General features: G+C 34.5%; 1 protein-coding gene across 4 annotated transcripts in view; it reads left to right on the top strand.

Moving 5' to 3' along the window:
* Positions 1-18,628, top strand: part of PTPRD (protein tyrosine phosphatase receptor type D) — a 1,361,199-nt gene that overhangs the window by 1,116,212 nt on the left and 226,359 nt on the right. For all 4 annotated transcript variants that reach the window (XM_081945773.1, XM_081945775.1, XM_081945774.1 and 1 more), the window contains exon 12: positions 6,948-7,089. In XM_081945773.1, coding sequence (XP_081801899.1) covers positions 6,948-7,089 — 142 coding nt within the window. The remainder of the gene's footprint in view (positions 1-6,947; positions 7,090-18,628) is intronic.

Genomic DNA, 18,628 nt, shown 5'->3' with positions numbered 1-18,628 from the left:
AATGATACTGCAAAATCCACATTCTCTCCCCACTCCAGGGGAAGAATACTGCAAAATCTTCTTTCCCACCCCACTCTGGGGCAAGCCACAGGTGGTATTTTCTGGTTCTCCAAATTACTCAAAATCAGAACCTGCTGAATTTCACCCCTGCTTTTGATCCTACAAAGATGTGCTGTGATTTTTTTTTAAAATTCCCTATTTATGTAGTAACTAGTTACTATTGACATGAATTAATGTGGATTAATGGCAGAAAAATATGTACATAGTTTCTAAGGTCATCATTAAGGGTACTATGTAGAAACTAACCAAAGGATTAGAATTATGATACTTGCATAATAAGGTTGGTTATTTTAACAAGTATTAAGAATCAATTTTACTCATACAATAAATACTGTAGATGTTTTGAGAGTTTGTTTTAAAAAGAAGCAAATGGTAATGTCAGGGTAATGAATATAAAATAGAAACATTAGAACAAAAATAATAACTGCTTCACTGTTTGTTTCCTGATGAGAAAACATGCATGTTGATAAATAAAATGAAAATAGATGAGTTGAAAAAATAGTATACAATATATTTTGATAGTGTGTTTCCCCTTCAGAATGCTGTTAATCTTCTTGACTTTTTTGCCTTTAACATATAGATCCCCTTTTTAAAAATGTTGGGTGAAAACCCTTAATTTTTTTTAGCGAAATTTAAAATACATTGTATAAGCAATGAGACGAAAACCAAACTCCACAATTTTTATGAGTCTTGTTCTTTATTTACTATTTACTCTGCATATCATTTCATATCATTTGGCATACCTAAACTTTATTAAGAATTTATATGATATGATATAATTGATAACGTTTAAGAAATCTCTCAATCATTTTTCTCTGAAATTGAAATATAGCCCTATTTCAGTTTCAGAGAAGCTGAAATAAGCCATATTCCTCCCAGACAGAACCAATATGAAACAACATTTTTCTTCCTCCGTCCTTTTGGTTCCCCTTGATTTTCAGGTTGATTTATTTTTTAGATCTCTGCCTAAAATCTTCAACCAGACTACATACAGAATCCTACTGGCATTTTATTACTTCTCCACCAGTGTAACTTTATGCTAAGTTGACCACCAGTTTTAGCCTCAAGATCTTTTTTTTTTAGAGAGGTTCCCTCAAACTAAAAGAAAAAAAAAAGTTCTCAACAGCTCCAAGCTCTGCTTTATTCAACCATACACCAACTCTCAGTTGTCTTTTCACAATAAACTTTAATTTTCACTGATTCTTTGCAATTTGAAAATAATGTCCAAAAGTTCTGTTCGATCATCTTTCAGACGGTCCTATTGTCAATTCAAGTGTGTTGACTGCTAGTTATTTTTTGTCTGTTAAAGCCTCTGTAATATCTACAAAGTAGCAGCCATAAATATCCTGATCCTAAAACCAGGCACAGTAATTAGATTTTAACCTCACTCAGAAGAATTATGAGAATGCGCAGTTCACAATATGTTATAATAAGCAAATTAACTAAACATCATGCTTTGTTGTATTTCATAATATAATGGATGGAGAGCCACTAACATAGAGGCATAGTTAAATGTTGCATTTTCCTTTCTATTCTCTCTTTTTTTTTTTGACCAGGAAGAGCGCTGTTATGAATTCTCTTGATGAAAGTTTTCTTGAACGTCTTTGTTCCCATGGGTCTTTAATTATACTGTGAATCCTACATTTAAATCATGCTTCAGCTGTTAAAAAGAATTTAATTAAAATATGCCTGAATAATTGTTCTTTACTGGGACTGCATTGCACTTTGGAGTCAAAGAGAAAATGTGTGCTTTGGAGCACGTGTGAGATTGTACATAGTACCTGTTGGCAACTGTTTAAATTAATTAAACATTTTTACTTAAGTATTTCTTCCCACAATAAATCTGAATTGTCACAACTGTACATTAATGCCTGCTGTTTTTCAGCTCTAGATAATTTAATTTATGTTTATTAATATTTGTTAACTAATTGAACAAATATATGTAATGATATGTGCGTGTTTTTAGAAGAAGCATGTGTGTCTCCAGGCAAAACAAATGTGGTAGGCCTCTAGTCTTTCCATGTATATTCTCTTCTAAGATGCAATCAATATTTCATATTTGTAACTGCAACTTGCACTACTTTAATTTATATACTCAGTGTCAGCAACTGTGTTATGCCATCAGATTTTTGACAAAATAAACATTGTATCTTTCATCACTGGATAGCACATTGTTTGGCTTCATGAAATATGGGGTGAAGAATTTTTAAATCTACTATATCACTCAAATGTTTTTAGCAGGGCTTTTTTATGTTACAATTATCTTTTTGTTGTTTTTATCCAAATAGAAAAATGCATGTGGCTTTTAAAATATAAAATCTACCTGTATACTTGACATAATAATTGTTTCATATACACACAAACACACACACATACATATTATACATACACATACATACATGCATCCCATGGATTTTTCCCCCCAGCAATGTTAAAGTTACAATTGATATTTTTGTATTTGCCAGACTAAAGGGTCAAGATATAAACTAGGTGAAATTAATTGCTATTTATGTATAACTGTGAAGAGGTTATGACTGATCTTACTATCTACAAGAGAGAGATAGCCAATCTTGTGGTTAGATAATGGAGAACCAAAGTTGGATAAAATATGTAATAGAATCCATGTTAGTTGATACTAAATCTTTTTCTCTTCTTCATCTATCAGGAGCATGTCTCCTAAAGGTAGGGAGATTAAAAACTGCAATGTCACAGATTCAATAATTCTGAAGGTGTTTTTTTCAAGAGGCAACCAAACTTTCTGGTTTTTTTCTTCAAAGACGTTTCACTTCTCATCCAAGAAGTTTCTTCAGCTCTGAGCTGAAGAAGCTTCTTGGATGAGAAGTGAAACGTCTTCCAACGTTTGACCTGATTGACTGAGAATCCCCATAGACATAGGTTCAATAGCTTCTGAATAAGTATGGGACCATTACATACATAATAACACAGTCCTGAATAGAAACCTGTCTTGTTGGTTGTTAAGGTGAAGACTTGGATAAGATTCCTTGAAGGTAGCATTTTGAATCAGGTTTGCCTTTGAACCATTCATTCCTGCTTCTATGCATAGTCAAGCAATGGTCAGCATGATAGAAGTTTTCTGTTACCTATCTCTTTGTTGTTATCCTCTATTGAATATACACTCAAAAGTGTGTATGAATGGTGCCTACCTGAAAGCAACTCAGTATAAATTGCATGTGCTTTTACATTCTATACTTCCTTAGGCTGTGACAGAGTAAATTTATAGTCTTCTGTGACAGAACAAATTTACAGTTTTGTACCCCATTGCAGATATCAAAAGTATGAGACAAAATTTATAAAGCAGTAATTGTACCAAGTTTATATAGAAGATACTGTAGATTAAGAATCTTGATTGCTCAAAGCTGGATATTCACTATACTGCAGTTTTCTGTTGCTCTGTATAACTAAAGTACAAGTAATCATAGTTACGAGCACAATTGGGACCAAAATTTCTTTTCCGAAGCAAGGCAGTTGTTAAATGAGTCATGGCCAATTTTATGAACTTTGTTTGCCATAGTTGTTAAAACAAATCATTACAATTTGTTAAGTGAATCCCGTGATTGTTAAATGAATCTGGGTTTCCCCATTCACTTTGCTTATCAGAAGCCAATTGAGAAGGTTGCAAATGATAATTACATGACTCTGGGACACTGCAACTGTCATAAAACATACTTGCCAGGTGCCAAGCACTCAAATTTTGATCTCTTAGTTGTGGGAATGTTGCAGTGGTTGCAAGTGTGAGGACTGGTTATAAGTCACTTTTTCAGTGCTGTTGTAACTTTGAAAGATTGATAAATGAATGATTGAAATTGAAGACTACAGGTAGTCCTTGATGTATATCAATTCATTAAGTGACTGTACAAAGTTACAACAGCACTGAAAAATGACCATGGGAAAAACTCACTTAACAATATCTAATTTAGCAACATAAACTTAGGGTTCAATTGTATGGTACGTCGAGAACTATCTGTACCTTTATAGGCACAAAATAAAAAGTATTCTCTAAATACTTAGGTAACCAAAACTTCTAGAATGCCTAACACAGTAACCTCATTTTCCCCCCAAAATATCCTTATGATGAAGCAGTTTGATCTTTGTTGTTTATGTTTATATATATTTAAGGGTTTAATATTGTATTGCCATCTGGTGGGCATCCAATACATTTAGTATTCAGAGATAATAGGCTGGAAATAGAGTGAAAGGCCAAAAAATAATGTGTTGAGAGTTATGGTATTACAAAGGAAGAGAGGTATATCAATACACATTTCTTCAGCTTTCCAGGAATGGTAGCAGCTGGAACAGACAATGCAACATTTTGAATAGAACTTTGTGTCTACTCTGACAGAAAGTACTATGTTTGCCTTTTGCAGCTTTGCATACTTTTCTTGAAGAGCTGAAAGGATAAAGGACAAACAATAACAACTGGAGCAACTTTGGTAGCATATTTCTTCAATGACCTGATCATAATTTTCAGACAGTACCCCCTCAGTCAGAGATATTTTAAATATGTCATTGTCTGTTGCAGACAAGATCAAGTGATGGTCTGATATCACATTTTGTAATTCAGACAGTTGACCTATTGCTAAGAATATTTTTTATGGGAAACATTATTTTTAGTATGCAGCTTTTCCTCTTCTTCTCAAGTAAGCGGTACGTTAAGCTTCTTTATCTTAATTGATGCAAATAGGAATATAGATAAAGGTGAGAATAATTTATGATACAGTGCTGCAATCTGCTAAGCTTGCTATATAACTTTTTCTAAGTCCTTGTGTGGAGAAATTTACAATATAAAGCTTATATTTTCTTATGTTAAATGCAAAAATACCTTAGCTAACTAAGTAATCCTTTCTACACAGCTGTATTTTATAAATGCAAAAGGGGAAAAATGGTCCATAAGTCACCAGTCTTCTGCCATGTTCTTATTCTGTTTGTGTAAAACTTGCCAATCTCTGTCGGACCGCTGTCTATATTTTAAATGAAAATTCCATTTCATGGGAATCTTGCCAGAACATTTCCCCCCCAGATTTGGTACATGAAGCAGAGTAAGTTTGGTAATAATAAAGCACAACAGTGAGAGATGTCTTCTAATTGTCTGGATACAGACGTAGAAGGAAACAGAAATCACATATAGTTGATTATTTTAATAGAAGGGCCATTTGTTAATGTTGATTGGAAGAAAGGGCCATTAATATATTTAAATATTTATTATTTATTTATGTAGCCATTCATCTTACTTCAAATTCTGGGTGGCTTCCAGTCAGCCAGAGTCTAGAGCCATTGAAATTCTGAAATCAGGACCTGGGACTGAGCACCAGAAAACAGTATAACCCTTATCCCAAAACTGTTTTTTTCAAGAGGCAACAAGACTTAAGCTTAAGAAGCTTCTTGGATGAGAAATTGTCTCCAGAATTTGTGAATGCCCCAACACTGGAAGTCTTTAAGAAGATGTTGGATAGCCATTTGCCTGAAACGGTATAGGGTTTCCTGCCTAGGCAGGGGGTTGGACTAGAAGGCCTCCAAGGTCCCTTCCAACTCTACTATTGTATTGTATTGTATTGTATTGTATTGTATTGTATTGTATTGTATTGTATTGTATTGTATTGTATTGTATTGTATTGAGAAGTGAAATGTCTTCAAAGGAAAACCAGAAAGTCAAGTTGCCTCTTGAGAAAGCACTTTTGGGACAATTATGACCTCGATGACTGAGAATCTCCTTAGACAGTATAAGCCTTAGGCACCTAGACCACCTTTCCCAGAAATGGGCTGGGAAATGTTATGAATCCATAATATTCAACCACAGACAAATGAGGGTAGAGAAGCATAAACCTGATTAGAGATGCTTCTGCGTAGCATTCAGTGCCCCAGCACAGTCACCTAACCATCACCTTACTTACTTACTTCTAGTAGTATTTGAACTTAAATCAAGTTTTGCAGAGGTATTAAATACATTTTAGGAATCAATCTGGTGAACATTCATGAGTAAAGGTTTCTCAGTTTTGTTAACCAATAAAGTTATTTTAATGGAAATGCATTTCATTTGTTCTAATAGGCCAACTGAGGTACTAGGAAATTGAAAGGGAGTGTTCTCTGTCCCAGTAGTTAAAGACTGAAATCATAATGATTGTTTTAATAATTGGATACCAGTTTCTGCAGGATACATTAGCAAGTTATAGTCTGTGTGTTATCAAATGATTTTATAATACTTTGAAGTATAGTTATCTATAGAATTTCATTGCCTTCAGTCATTAATTAAATATTAAATAAAATTGAGTATTATTAGGACTACTATATTATCAGATGCAAAAATCCATACAATCATTAGATGACAGCAATGTATTAAGAGTTTTCTCTATCTCTGTATTGTCATTAACCATTCATGTGAACTCTTGCCATTCAGCTATGGTAGTCCTAATATGTCTTCAGAGTTGTTGCCTTGAGGAAAACTGAGATCCACCTATAGGTGTCACAATCTGATTACTGCCTGAAACTCGCTGAATATCATGATCTGGTTCACCTCATTTTAATTTGTTGCTGCCATCTGATCCAAAGTATATAGTACATATTTTCAAGATTCAGGATATTGATGTAGTTTGAAAAGAATTGGTGCAGTAATCGTAGATATGTATCTACTATTTTCTTATGGCTCAAATCATTGTCCTATTGTGTTCAGGTCAAAGATCAGCATAATGTCAACTAGGTTTCAGTAACACATTAATTTTTGCACTTAACTGTACTTAACACATCACTTTTATGAATTGCAGACAGTTACATAGGAAAAATTTGGAATAGTCCAGTTATTACTTTATACAGGATTAACCCAAGAGGTAGGCGTTTGTAACAACACCTGTGACAGCTGTTGTTTCCTTCAATAGGTAATAGAGTTTGATGATGGGTCCGGATCAGTCCTCAGAATACAACCACTGCGAACTCCACGAGATGAAGCTATTTATGAATGTGTTGCCTCCAACAGTGTTGGAGAAATAAGTGTATCCACAAGACTTACTGTCTTGCGTGGTAAGTGGTTTTTTTTTAATATTTTTTTTTTAAAATAGTTTATTAGGGTATCAAGTTTATTAGAGTTATTCTAGATTTATAATAGTAATACTTAAAAGTTTGTATATTGAAGACTAGAAGGTTGGGCTTTGCTTTCATCTAGAACAGGGGTGTCCAAACTTGGGAACTTTAAGACTTGTGGACTTCAACTCCCAGAATTCCCCAGCATGCTGGCTGGGGAATTCTGGGAGTTGAAGTCCACAAGTCTTAAAGTTCCCAAGTTTGGACACCCCTGATCTAGAAAGAAGTATCTTTTAAATATTGTGATTGCAATCAGTTTGCCCTAGTCCTATATCGGAAGAGCAGTTGAGATGTTTTTCTTTTTGTGTGCCAGGTTTCCCGAGTTATAAGTGCTAGTTGAGATCACACATTAAATGATTACTGTATTTTGTGTATACATTTAGAGATGCCAAATAATATGTATATATACATACATATATGTATGTATAGTACGGCTAATGATAACAGAACCATGGTTCATACCTTCAGTCAGCTGTTAGTCAGCTGTTGCAATTGGATTGACCTCTGACTATATGAAATCCATGAATTGAGCTTTCCTAAGATGCATTTCACACTGAGAGTAACCTAAGAAGTAAAAATACCAATTTTAATAAAATACATTCATTGCCTTTTTACATTAAATTTTCAAAATGTTTCAAACACATTGTTTTTGGCAATTCATTTGTGATAAACATTTATATCAGAGTTAGTCCAACAAGTTGATAACTGACTTTGGCAGATTATAGAAACAGATTTTATTTATAAAATGCTGAACTATAATTAACTGTCTTAGTGAACATTAGCAAACTTTTCTTCCTAAGCAGAAATGCTGTCATCTTTTTCTGTTCCTTATATTTTTGAGAAATCATAGTGAGGTTGATGTTAAACTCAATGCTCTAACTGTAGATGCTTTCTATTGCATTGCTGACAGGAGCAATTTCTGTCAAGCCCACAAACAAGACCTTACTTCAACTAAACCACAAATATCAGATAGCTTTTGAATCTGAGTTCCAGGCCCTTAGGGATTTTTTTTTTTTTTCATTTCTTGAATCTTCTGACCCTGTGTTTCCAAACAAAGCATTTTAAGCCTACTGGATATATTATATCCCCGATGTAGAAATTTAAAACTATTCTATTTTGGGGGTTTGGATTTATTGTTATGCTTGTCATTTATTTTGAAACAAATTTATCTGATTATAGTTCATTTTGTATTATAGTTCTCTTGTAATATGAAGACAGATTTAATTATTTGTTGTATTCTTCAATATTATCAGATGTAATTTTATTTAATATTCTGTTTGTATCAGTATACAACATCCAGTTTCCCATTTGCATTACTTAGCTGTAGTTAAGATTCAAGCATTGATACAAGTGTCTTCGCCTGTCTCAAATACTTGAGGCTTTTTATGGATTAACTGATGAAGAAAGATGTCCTGGGGAAAATAAAATAATTGGTGGAAGGAGTGGTGTGTATTAACATCAGCAAACTTAATTATTTTTCCAAAAGGAGTTTCCTTGGCAATTCATCTGCGATGTGACAGCTATATTTACCTCAATGAAACTAATTTTGATTTTGTTATATTTGTCATACCGCACTGGCATGCTAATACCATTAGACACATCCTAGTTTTCCTAAATATGTACTATTCTTGTTATTACTATTATTTATTTGATGTGTCAGAGGGACATCTTGTCATTCCTTTGTTTGTTGGGTGAAAAAAAATATTGGCTAGAGAAGAGGAGTTAAAGGAAATGAAATGGAAACAAGGAAAGAAGTTGGAGAGAGGAAGTGAAAGTGTACTGTAGAGGAGAAATGCAGTTTGGTTCTGGGCTGTGAATAAAGCCACAGCTAATTATTCTATAATATTGACAAGCCATTGAATATTGACTATGTACAGCTGTGTGACAAAGTCCTGCACGCTTTTACTTTTAAGCTGTATTAAATGTTTCATCAACTTTTCTTTCATAGAAACCATACAAAATTAATACTTTAATGAAAATTTCTATAGTCAGATTGAGATGCATAATTTTTATTAATATAAATGTATTTTAAAGATTTTGAGTGAGTTTATGTGGGAAAACAAACACAACTTAAATTTTTGAGAATGTTAGTTTTGAAAGTAGCCAATCAGCAGCGAGCTTTGGCTGACCAATGAAAATGCACAGAGGCTAAATCTATGAGGCAATCAATAAATAGGCATGAAAAGCATTGAGAAATTTAATTCAGCTGTGGCTGTGGGCAAGGATGAAGGCCTTTGATTTCACCAGTACTGAGCAGCGGCATCGCATCATTGTGCTTCATGAAGTGGGTTACTCCTGTACAGAAATAGCCAAGAGAGTGAAATGCCATCGCACCAGAGTGAGCAGAGTGGTTGAAAAATACCAAATAACTGGTTCAGTTGATGACAGGCTCCATTCTGGAAGACCAAGAAAGTTGACAAAACAGCAAGATCGGACTCTGCAGTGCATTTCGATGGCTGACAGGAAGCTCATCACACCTCAGATTACAAGAATTTGGGGTGAAACATGTGATGTAAAAGTGTGCACAAGCACAGTGCATCGGAGACTGCTTGCCAGAGAACTCAAAGGCTGCAGGGGTTGAAGTAAACCTTTGCTCACAGACACTTACCTCTCTCGTTGACATGCGTGGGCCAAGAAGTATGCCAAGTGGACCAATGAACAGTGAGCCAAGGTCATCTTCAGTGACATGAGCAATTTCTACTTGACTGGGAATCAGTGCAATAAGTATGTCAGAAGATTTCCAGCTGAAGAATTTAGGCCGTACTGCCTGAATCTATCTGTGAAGCATCCATTGCACATGATAATCTGAGGTTGTATCGCTGCTTCTGGTATTGGTTGGATACAAATCCTGCGGGGAATCATGAATTCCAAGCAGTATGTTGAAGTCCTGGAAAAGACCATGCTTCCTTCAGCTCAGCAACTTGTAGGGAAGGACTTTTACTTCCAGGATGACAATACTCCTTGTCATCGAGTCAAGTCCATCCAGCAGTGAATGAAGAAGCATGGTGTTCGACTCCTGGATTTGCCAGCTCAAAGCCCGGATTTGAATCCAGTTGAGAACTTGTGGGCCAAGATTGGTTACAAAATAAGCAAGAAGCATTTGAAGACCAAGCAGAGCTGATTAAATCCATTATTGCAACCTGGCACCACATTGTCACCAAAGATCATGTGCAAAGGCTTATATAGTCTATGCCAAAGCGATGCCGCCTGGCAAAAAGCAATAAGGGCTGGCCAATTTCATATTAGTAACCATGTTTGGTTACCTAAAAGGTCCTTTTCAAGACCCCAAACAATAAAACTATTAACAAAACACTAGCATTGGCCTTAGTAATTGAAACACATATGCCACTGGGTAGGCATCAGTTAATCTGTTTTCATAGTCATTGTAAGCATGCATTGTAAGCATGCAAGAAAATTCAAACAGCACCAAATTGCAAAAAGCTTATGCTTTTCATTTAAAAAACACAAGTATTTATTTAAATATAACAATATTTGCATAGCAGTTAGCATAAAATATCATAAAATCAATGGCCTATCCAAAAAATGTCATAAACCATAAACCGTAAAGCGTGCAGGACTTTTTCACACAGCTGTAGAATATGTTAGCATCCCATGCTGATTTATGTTTTTGGTAATCCTTTTGCTTTGGATTGTATTTGAACTCTGTTTTTGATTGTGTGCTAGAGTAGATTATTATTTGAATAGGAAATGTGTTGCACCCTTTAGTCTTAAATGTAAGAAGTATTCATTTGGTGGATTCTGGTGATCAGAGAGGATTCAATTACATTCCGTATCTAATTTCATTTGTTGCAGAAGTAGAATAGTGAATCATTAGACTAAAAAAAAAAACATTTTTTTTCTTCTCACCTTTTCTTCCTTTCTTATTTGATGAATAGGGATGCAGAATAGAAGGCTGTTGCAAGAGTAAATAGTAATTATTATTCATTGAATGTCAATTTTAATAGGAATGGCTACAAATTAAGGCCATGTTTATATCTGTTTTTACCCATTTTAGTTTGTTATTGAAATAAAAAAGAACAGAAACAAAGAATAATTGTTATTTTGTTAAAATGTGGATATCAGAGATTTACTTTAATAGCACAATGAGGTTATTGACCTTTATTCGGGTATCCTGGGATTTTAATGTGCAAATTGATTTCAGTTTAATAATTAATATAAAGATACCTCTGGTTTTTTTTAAATAAGAGATTAAAGCAGACATAAAGTGGATTGAAGGATTTTGGAATGGAACCATGCATAATTTTTGATTGTACAAAGAACTCCACAATATTTACCACTTTCCAGGCATAATGAGCTACAATAAAAATAGATATTTGAAACAACACTGTTTATTTTAATATTAAATTTAATAAATCACTTAAAAATCAACAGGATGGTCATCAAGTGAGAAGAAGAGCAAAGAAGAATGTAAAAGAAGAATGTAAATATAGGTATTTAGCAATGGGTTCACTAACTTAGTTGTTAATCAAAGGAGTAATCACTGAGTGAAACCATGAATATGTTGTGATATTGCTTCAATTTTATTTGGAATATTGTAAATGTGAGGATTGGTTGTAAAGTTACTTTTTGATCACTGCTGTAACTGTTAGTGGTCACTAAATGCAGTTGCTAAATGAGGAATTTTTGCAGAAGCAAACAATTCCACAGAATGATGCTTAATTTGAAGTAAAATCTCTACTTAATAGGATGGGAATTGAAATTGTGCTGAAAAAAAAAATAGAGAAGATTGTGGTTGTTGTCTGCCATCTTCACAAATGAATGAACCAGGAGTAGACTTGGCAATGCTGATGCCTGTGGAGCTCTGTATGATTTCAATGTATTCATGTATATGCCCATACATTGTCAGTGAAGAGACAGACAAGGGTGCATATGATATTTGGAGATATGGAAACTTCATGCTTTCAGGACATATACAGCCACTATCATGGTCTTGCCCCATTTGTCTTGCTATCTATGCTTAATCATCTTGATTTTTGGACTTCTTTTCCGTGAGTTTTGTGCATTGCTTCTAAAAATTCATTTCCCAGAATTTATTGAAGAAAGTAGGGTATATTCTGAGATTGCTATATAAAGTAAAGCTGTTTGACAGGTTTATGAGGCGAACAGGCTGCCTCCAATTACTAGAGTCCAAAAGGCACACAGCAGAACTGTACAGTAATGGGGAAAAATCCCAGTGCCATCTATAAACCCACCTACTTCTCGGGTATCTGAAGCAAGCCCTTCTAAAAGGTGCATGTCTTGGTTTGATTTGGTTTGGTTTTGCCATCAGCCTTAATTGGACTAGAAAGTGATCTGACTATACAAGATACTTTGTTCACCATTGCCCATTTCTCAATTAATGTTTATAAAAATAATGTGTGAATGTATTAAGCAGTGAGAATAATGAAGTACTATACATCATTCCACTTGGGCATTCCAACCAAGATGAAATCCATTAATCCATTGTTAGCTAAGAATAGAACTAAAAATAGAACCAAAATCTGACAAATATCAATACAAATTATTGTAAGGTTCAACAGCTAATTTGGAAGCAGAAACACACTTTGGATAAGACAGTTGAAACCGAGGCAGAGAAGTTCACAAATATATAAAGACTGCTCTTGCAAAATATTTAGTTGTTTTACAACACTAATGCTATCCAAATAAATTGTTTGTTCAGCTGTTTTTGCATTCATTCCTATTTATTTTGTTTGCACAGTAATGACTTTGATGAGGCATGGAGTCATGGGGAGACCACACTGTAATGCAAATCAAAGACAAATAACATTAGAGAAAAATAAGAAAAATAGTAAATATTCCAATACCTACATTTGTAATCTTATAACTTCAGTTTTTATTTTAAAGAGATGACAAACAATGCTGGTTTTAGCTTCCATAGATTTTACTCCTGGTTCCTTATAATAAGGCTGGTTTAGAAATCTCTTCAATTAACACTGGGCAATGTAGATCTCAAATAATAGTTAAGAATTCTGTATTACAGATTTCTATTAATATGTGGTATTTCCTTTCCTTTCACTAAAGCAATTGGGGGGATCTCGGAGAAACTCACTGTAAATATATCACTGTGACTTCAGTAATTCTATTGAAGTAATTTATTGCCAAATTATTATTCCATACATGCCAGACATGATTGCTGTGTCACATTCTTAAATTCAAAGTTCCTCATAAAATGTAGACTTGAAGAATGATGAAGATCTGAAAATAATGAAGCACTTGTGTAGAAAATAAGGCTGTATGAATCTTCAAAGGGATTATTCAGTTTTAAAGAAATTTGATCAAATCAGCCCTTCAAATCAAATCTTTAATATCTGAAGCAATTTGAAGTGTCAAATCAAATCTACTGTTTTTAAATTGCTTTAGATAGTTCAAAGGAGATACAGAAATCTGGTGGAGTTTCTGTCTGCATTCTTAAAAACTGTTGTAGCTTTTCTTCTAAATATGGATAAAAATGAGAGGGGGGGAATGAGTGCTTCTAAATTGATAAACGTAGCTGGCCAATATAATTTCATTGCCTCTACAAATCCTATTTTTTCGACACTTTGTGAAAATGTTGGGTCTACCAAGTATGTCAAACTCTGGGATTTTTTTTTTTTTTTTAAGGGAGGTTGGTATGGAGGGGTAAGAAAGAGTGAGACAACAAAGAAGGCACATGTATATTACGATCTGCTGTGATCTGGCTTGCCTTTTTACTGTGATTCTACAAATCCATATTCTTTTCCTTCGTGTTCAATATCTCATTGATTCATCTTCCCCATTCCATTCCTATTCTTATTTGTTTGTTTGTTTATTATTTTCCTATTCAAGAAAATAGTTGTAAGATTTATATGTTGGTAAGAAGTAATTGGATTTCATAGAATATTTCTCTATGAAGACAATATATAAAGCTTTACTAGATGAAAGAGTCATTTACTCCATATATCTAAGAACTGATCCACTAATGATAGAGTTCTGTGTGATTAGCAAATATGTCTTACTTTTTTATTGCTAAAAACTGCTCGTAAGAAGAAGTATTTTTGCTTGTTAACCAAAATTATAATACTGAAGCAAAGGAAGATTTGAACTAACCAGGAGTTAATTTCTACACGACATAGCAATAAGCTCTAGTTTTCTTACTAAATATTAGGACTATGCAGTGTTTTATATTGTTAGGCTGAAAATTACTAGCTGAAATAATTGTGAATCAAAGGAAAGTATTAATTTCAGTTTCCTTCTTAGTTGGCTGATAGAAACTTTGTAATTATAACATACAATTTTATTGAGGAGCAGATTCTGAAGTGCATTTTATAATAAGTTGCATTATCTGATCAGTTATTTGTGATACCTTCCCTCATACCAAGAGAATGGTATGGAACTTAGCATTCTGAGGAATTCTGGGAGTTTAAATCTACACATCCCCTTAGCTTGAATATGAAAGCAAGATTCATGCCATCTTTATTTACAATTGAACTGATTCATGATGGTATCATGAAACTATAGAGATAGTGTATATGAATTCTATGGATTATATTCGTAATAGCTATGCACAGATCCAGTTCCTCCTTCCTTCAAACATCTTGGCTAGATAACTGGTTATGACTCTTTTAAACTTTAGCATTCTAAACTTTAGAGACTAGAATTGCTATTATCGAAGTTGATATGAATGTCAACATAGAACCTAATGTTGTTGCTTTACTTCTAAAGCGATCTTGTCTTTGTAGTGGGCATAAAATAATGGACTGCCACTTGAAACAGGATCAATAAACATAATGAAACTGTCACTTAATCTAAGTTTTACTCCCTTGCTGCCCAACAGATACTCTTCTTCTGCTAACCCTGACTCTTAATATATTGAACAAAAGCTATTTTGAAGAACTTCTCACAACTTTGTGAAATAAAGATTGATTTCAAGGATATATTAACAATTTCTTGTGTCTTAGAAAGACTAAAAATGTTTACTATTTCTCCTTTAACAATCAGCAGTGCACAAATTTAATCTTCAACACAATTAATGTTTATTTTTTTAAAGGACTTAACTTGTAGGGTTGAGCATAATTTTTTACTGCCATTTAACAAGGAATAATTAAGTATATTGAAACTAAAAGACAATATATGCTTTAGTGTCTCATTGCTCAGGAAGTTGATCTAAATACAAAATGTCAAAAGAATCCAAGCGAAAGTGGATGTATGGGTCATATTATCAAACTGTGTTTTTTTAAGACAAAACCAATATTTTTATTATTGATGTATCAGAAATTAAGAGCAGGAATCTTGTTATAAGTATTTTGAAAAAGACATTTACTTGAAATACAGGACTTCCTTCATATGGCATTTGTTTTTGGAATCATAGAGTTGAAACAGGTATTTGGCCAACGTCTTCCTCAATACAGTATCCATGACAGCATCTAATCATACAACTATCCAGGATCTGTATGAAGACCTGTAGTGAAGGAAAACTTATCACATCATGGGACATCATAAGCCATCACTGACAGCTCACACAGTCAGGAAATTCCTTTTGATGTTTATCCCAAACCTTCTTTTTAGTAGTTTTAACTTAGTGGTTTTGATCCTAAAAGTAGTAGAGTCAGTCACCTATTTCTGTGTGACAGCTCTTTCTTAGTACTAGTATGGCCATAGATGGTGAACCATTCACAAGTAGCTTTCTTAAAGCGAGAGATTAGAATCAACAATAATCCCAAATTACTTACAAATTCCTTTAAAGACAGTGAGTGCTACATAATCTAATAAAGGCTCTCTTGGTAATTCTCAATAAGAAAGACCACGGTGGACTGTCTGTTATCAAAGAAAAGAACCTCAGCTTTTCTCATATTGCTTTTGAGAGCCCCACAGAATTTTCAGATGTTGATTTAGAAAATCCCCAAGAACATCTAGGAATCCCTTAGATAATATCAGTTTGAAAATGCAAGCAATTTTATTATAGTGTAACTCTGTCAAAGCCTGCCTCAATATCTTCTTTCATTGCAACAGAGATCCATGCGGTTTGATCAAAATATGTACAACAGTCTAATAAACAACAAACTGAATATCATAACTAGTAAAAACTTCCTTCTATATCAAATACAATGAGCAGATAAATATAGGAGAAGTTCCGGACACCTCTAAAAAGCTACTCCAATGATTTGGAATAATGGTAGCACACAAACTGCTTCAAGAGATGCATTAGTTGACTTCCAGGTGCAATTTAAGATGCTAGTTGTCAGCTTTAAGACTCTACATAGTTCTACATAAGGTTATTTGAGGAACTGTCTTCTCTTATATTCATCTTCCCAATCAGTAAGATCTATTCAACTGCAAGGTCTGGTCTGCATGAGATTGTAATCTGGTACAATTTTGGAAACCAGCATTTTTTTCTAATTACCCCCAATATTTTGGAGTCTGCTCCTTTCCTCTTGGATTTCAGGGGAGCGGTTAAGAGAAAATGCAGAAGGAAAGCATGTTGTGAGTAAATATTAAAATCTTGTAGATCATCACAGCTACCAATGACACAGAAAAAAAACCAATTTACAAGGTAAGACAGAATCATTATCTTATCAGCCCAGAAAATGATGTGAGCTTGCTTGTTTTCTTGTAGACATTTCATTATCCAAACTAGATAACATCATCAGTGCTAGCTAGCTAGACTTTATGACCATCCCATCCAAGTATGTGCAAAATAGGCAGATGCATAACTCATGCCAACTAATGAACCTCATCTTAACTCCTGTCCTGTTGATGTTATCTGCAGTCCAAATGCCCATATGATGAAATGCTGATTCTAAGTTGCAACTTATCATTGCAATTCAACAAGGAAGATTATAAATGTAATTTTAGCCACAGGATGGATCAAAAAATAATTGGTGCCATTCATGATGAGGGGATCACTTCATAGTACAGTGGTGGTAACTCAATTTACCATTGCAATTCACTCTCATCATGGCTGGCACCAATTAATGTCTGTGCCTATTATTACATTGATAATCTTCCTTGTGGGATATGTTGTGCTGGTGATATTGTGGGACAGCTGTATGATTTTAATGGTGGTCATAAAGACATCAGTTAGACTTCAGCAGGTAGTCTCAGCATGGATATTGAACGGTTCCAATGTAACTGTCCTGGATTATCCTAGATGTATTATCCTTGCCAGTTCAGTCACAGAAGAATCTGGGCAACAGAGAAAGGTCCTGGAGGGATTAATTTCCATCAAACAGGATTCTGATAGTTGAATGCAGCCCCCACAAATACTCCATCCCAACCAGATGAACCATTTCAGCTGTGACTATGTCATGGATGAGTGTTGACTTATTTTTGATTGACATGCTATTAGCAAAGAGGACTACAGTGTAAGATAAGGCCAACATGGCAACCTAAGCTTTGCTGAAGCAGAAGGGAAGCAAAGCATGGTAAAGCCATTATCATCACATATAACTTTTTTTTTTGAAAGCCTGTTTCCAGCTCCATCCTTCATCCTCCATCCTTCATCCCATGGTTCTGAATCATTCCTCTTCTCTTCTTCTATATAAATCCTATCTAAGTGAGCAACATATTTGGCTTAACCTGCAAAAACATTTTCTCCAGCTATCAGTACTGAAAATCATCAATGTATGTGTAGCAAAAATATTTAAAATGTTACAGTGGTACATGCAGCCTATACTAGATTTTTATTATTTATTTAACCTAATGTTCTTTTAGAAATATCTTGCAAACTAAATACTATTTTGTTTTTTAACATCGTTTATTTGATCCAGGAAAGAGTTAAGAACTACCATTCTGATACGTTTGACATTGATAAGTCCACTAAATGATGAGACATTAAATTGAATTGTCTGAACAAAGTGTATTTACCTATACCAGTGATGGCTAACCTTTTATGTCACCGCATGCTGACCTGCATGACAGAAATGCCATGCAAAACCATTCCGCCTTAACTGCATGAGCTCACTGGCCTTCACATGCCCCGGAGTGCCGAAACCTGGAAGAGTGTTTCAGTGTGTATGTGCACGCCAGGACCCAAACTTCCGGTTTTTGGCACAGACGCGTGCCCAACTGACTGTCGTGCATGTGCGCAATGGAAACCCATAACTTCAGGTGCCGGCTACCCATGCATGCCAGAACTCTACCTTTCCGGGTTTCAGAGATCCCGCACACGCGAAGACCAGCTGACCAGCATGTGTGTGTGCACAGGAATGCAGAAGACAAGCCAGCAAGGCTCCACTTCCTGCACGGGATGGCTCTGCATGCTGCTTCTGGCATGCGTGGCATAGGTTCGCCATTATGGACTTATACAATCAACTGTCTTAAATTTTATTTATTTGAAACATTTATATAGTTGCCCGTGTTATAGCCAACATGGGTTTCTTGTTGGGCTGCTCCCAATAAAAAAATACTGTAGAAATAGGTGAAAAATATTAAAAATTAATAGGGCTTTGTACCAGGTTCATTGTAGTCTCCAAAAGTTGCTTTGTGAAATGCATGAACCTGA

Source organism: Natrix helvetica (genome assembly GCF_964273705.1).
Source record: "Natrix helvetica genome assembly, chromosome: 2".
Lineage (NCBI taxonomy): Eukaryota > Metazoa > Chordata > Lepidosauria > Squamata > Natricidae > Natrix > Natrix helvetica.
The sequence above is the reverse complement of the archived record's forward strand: the minus strand, read 5'-3'. Positions and strand labels throughout refer to the sequence as shown.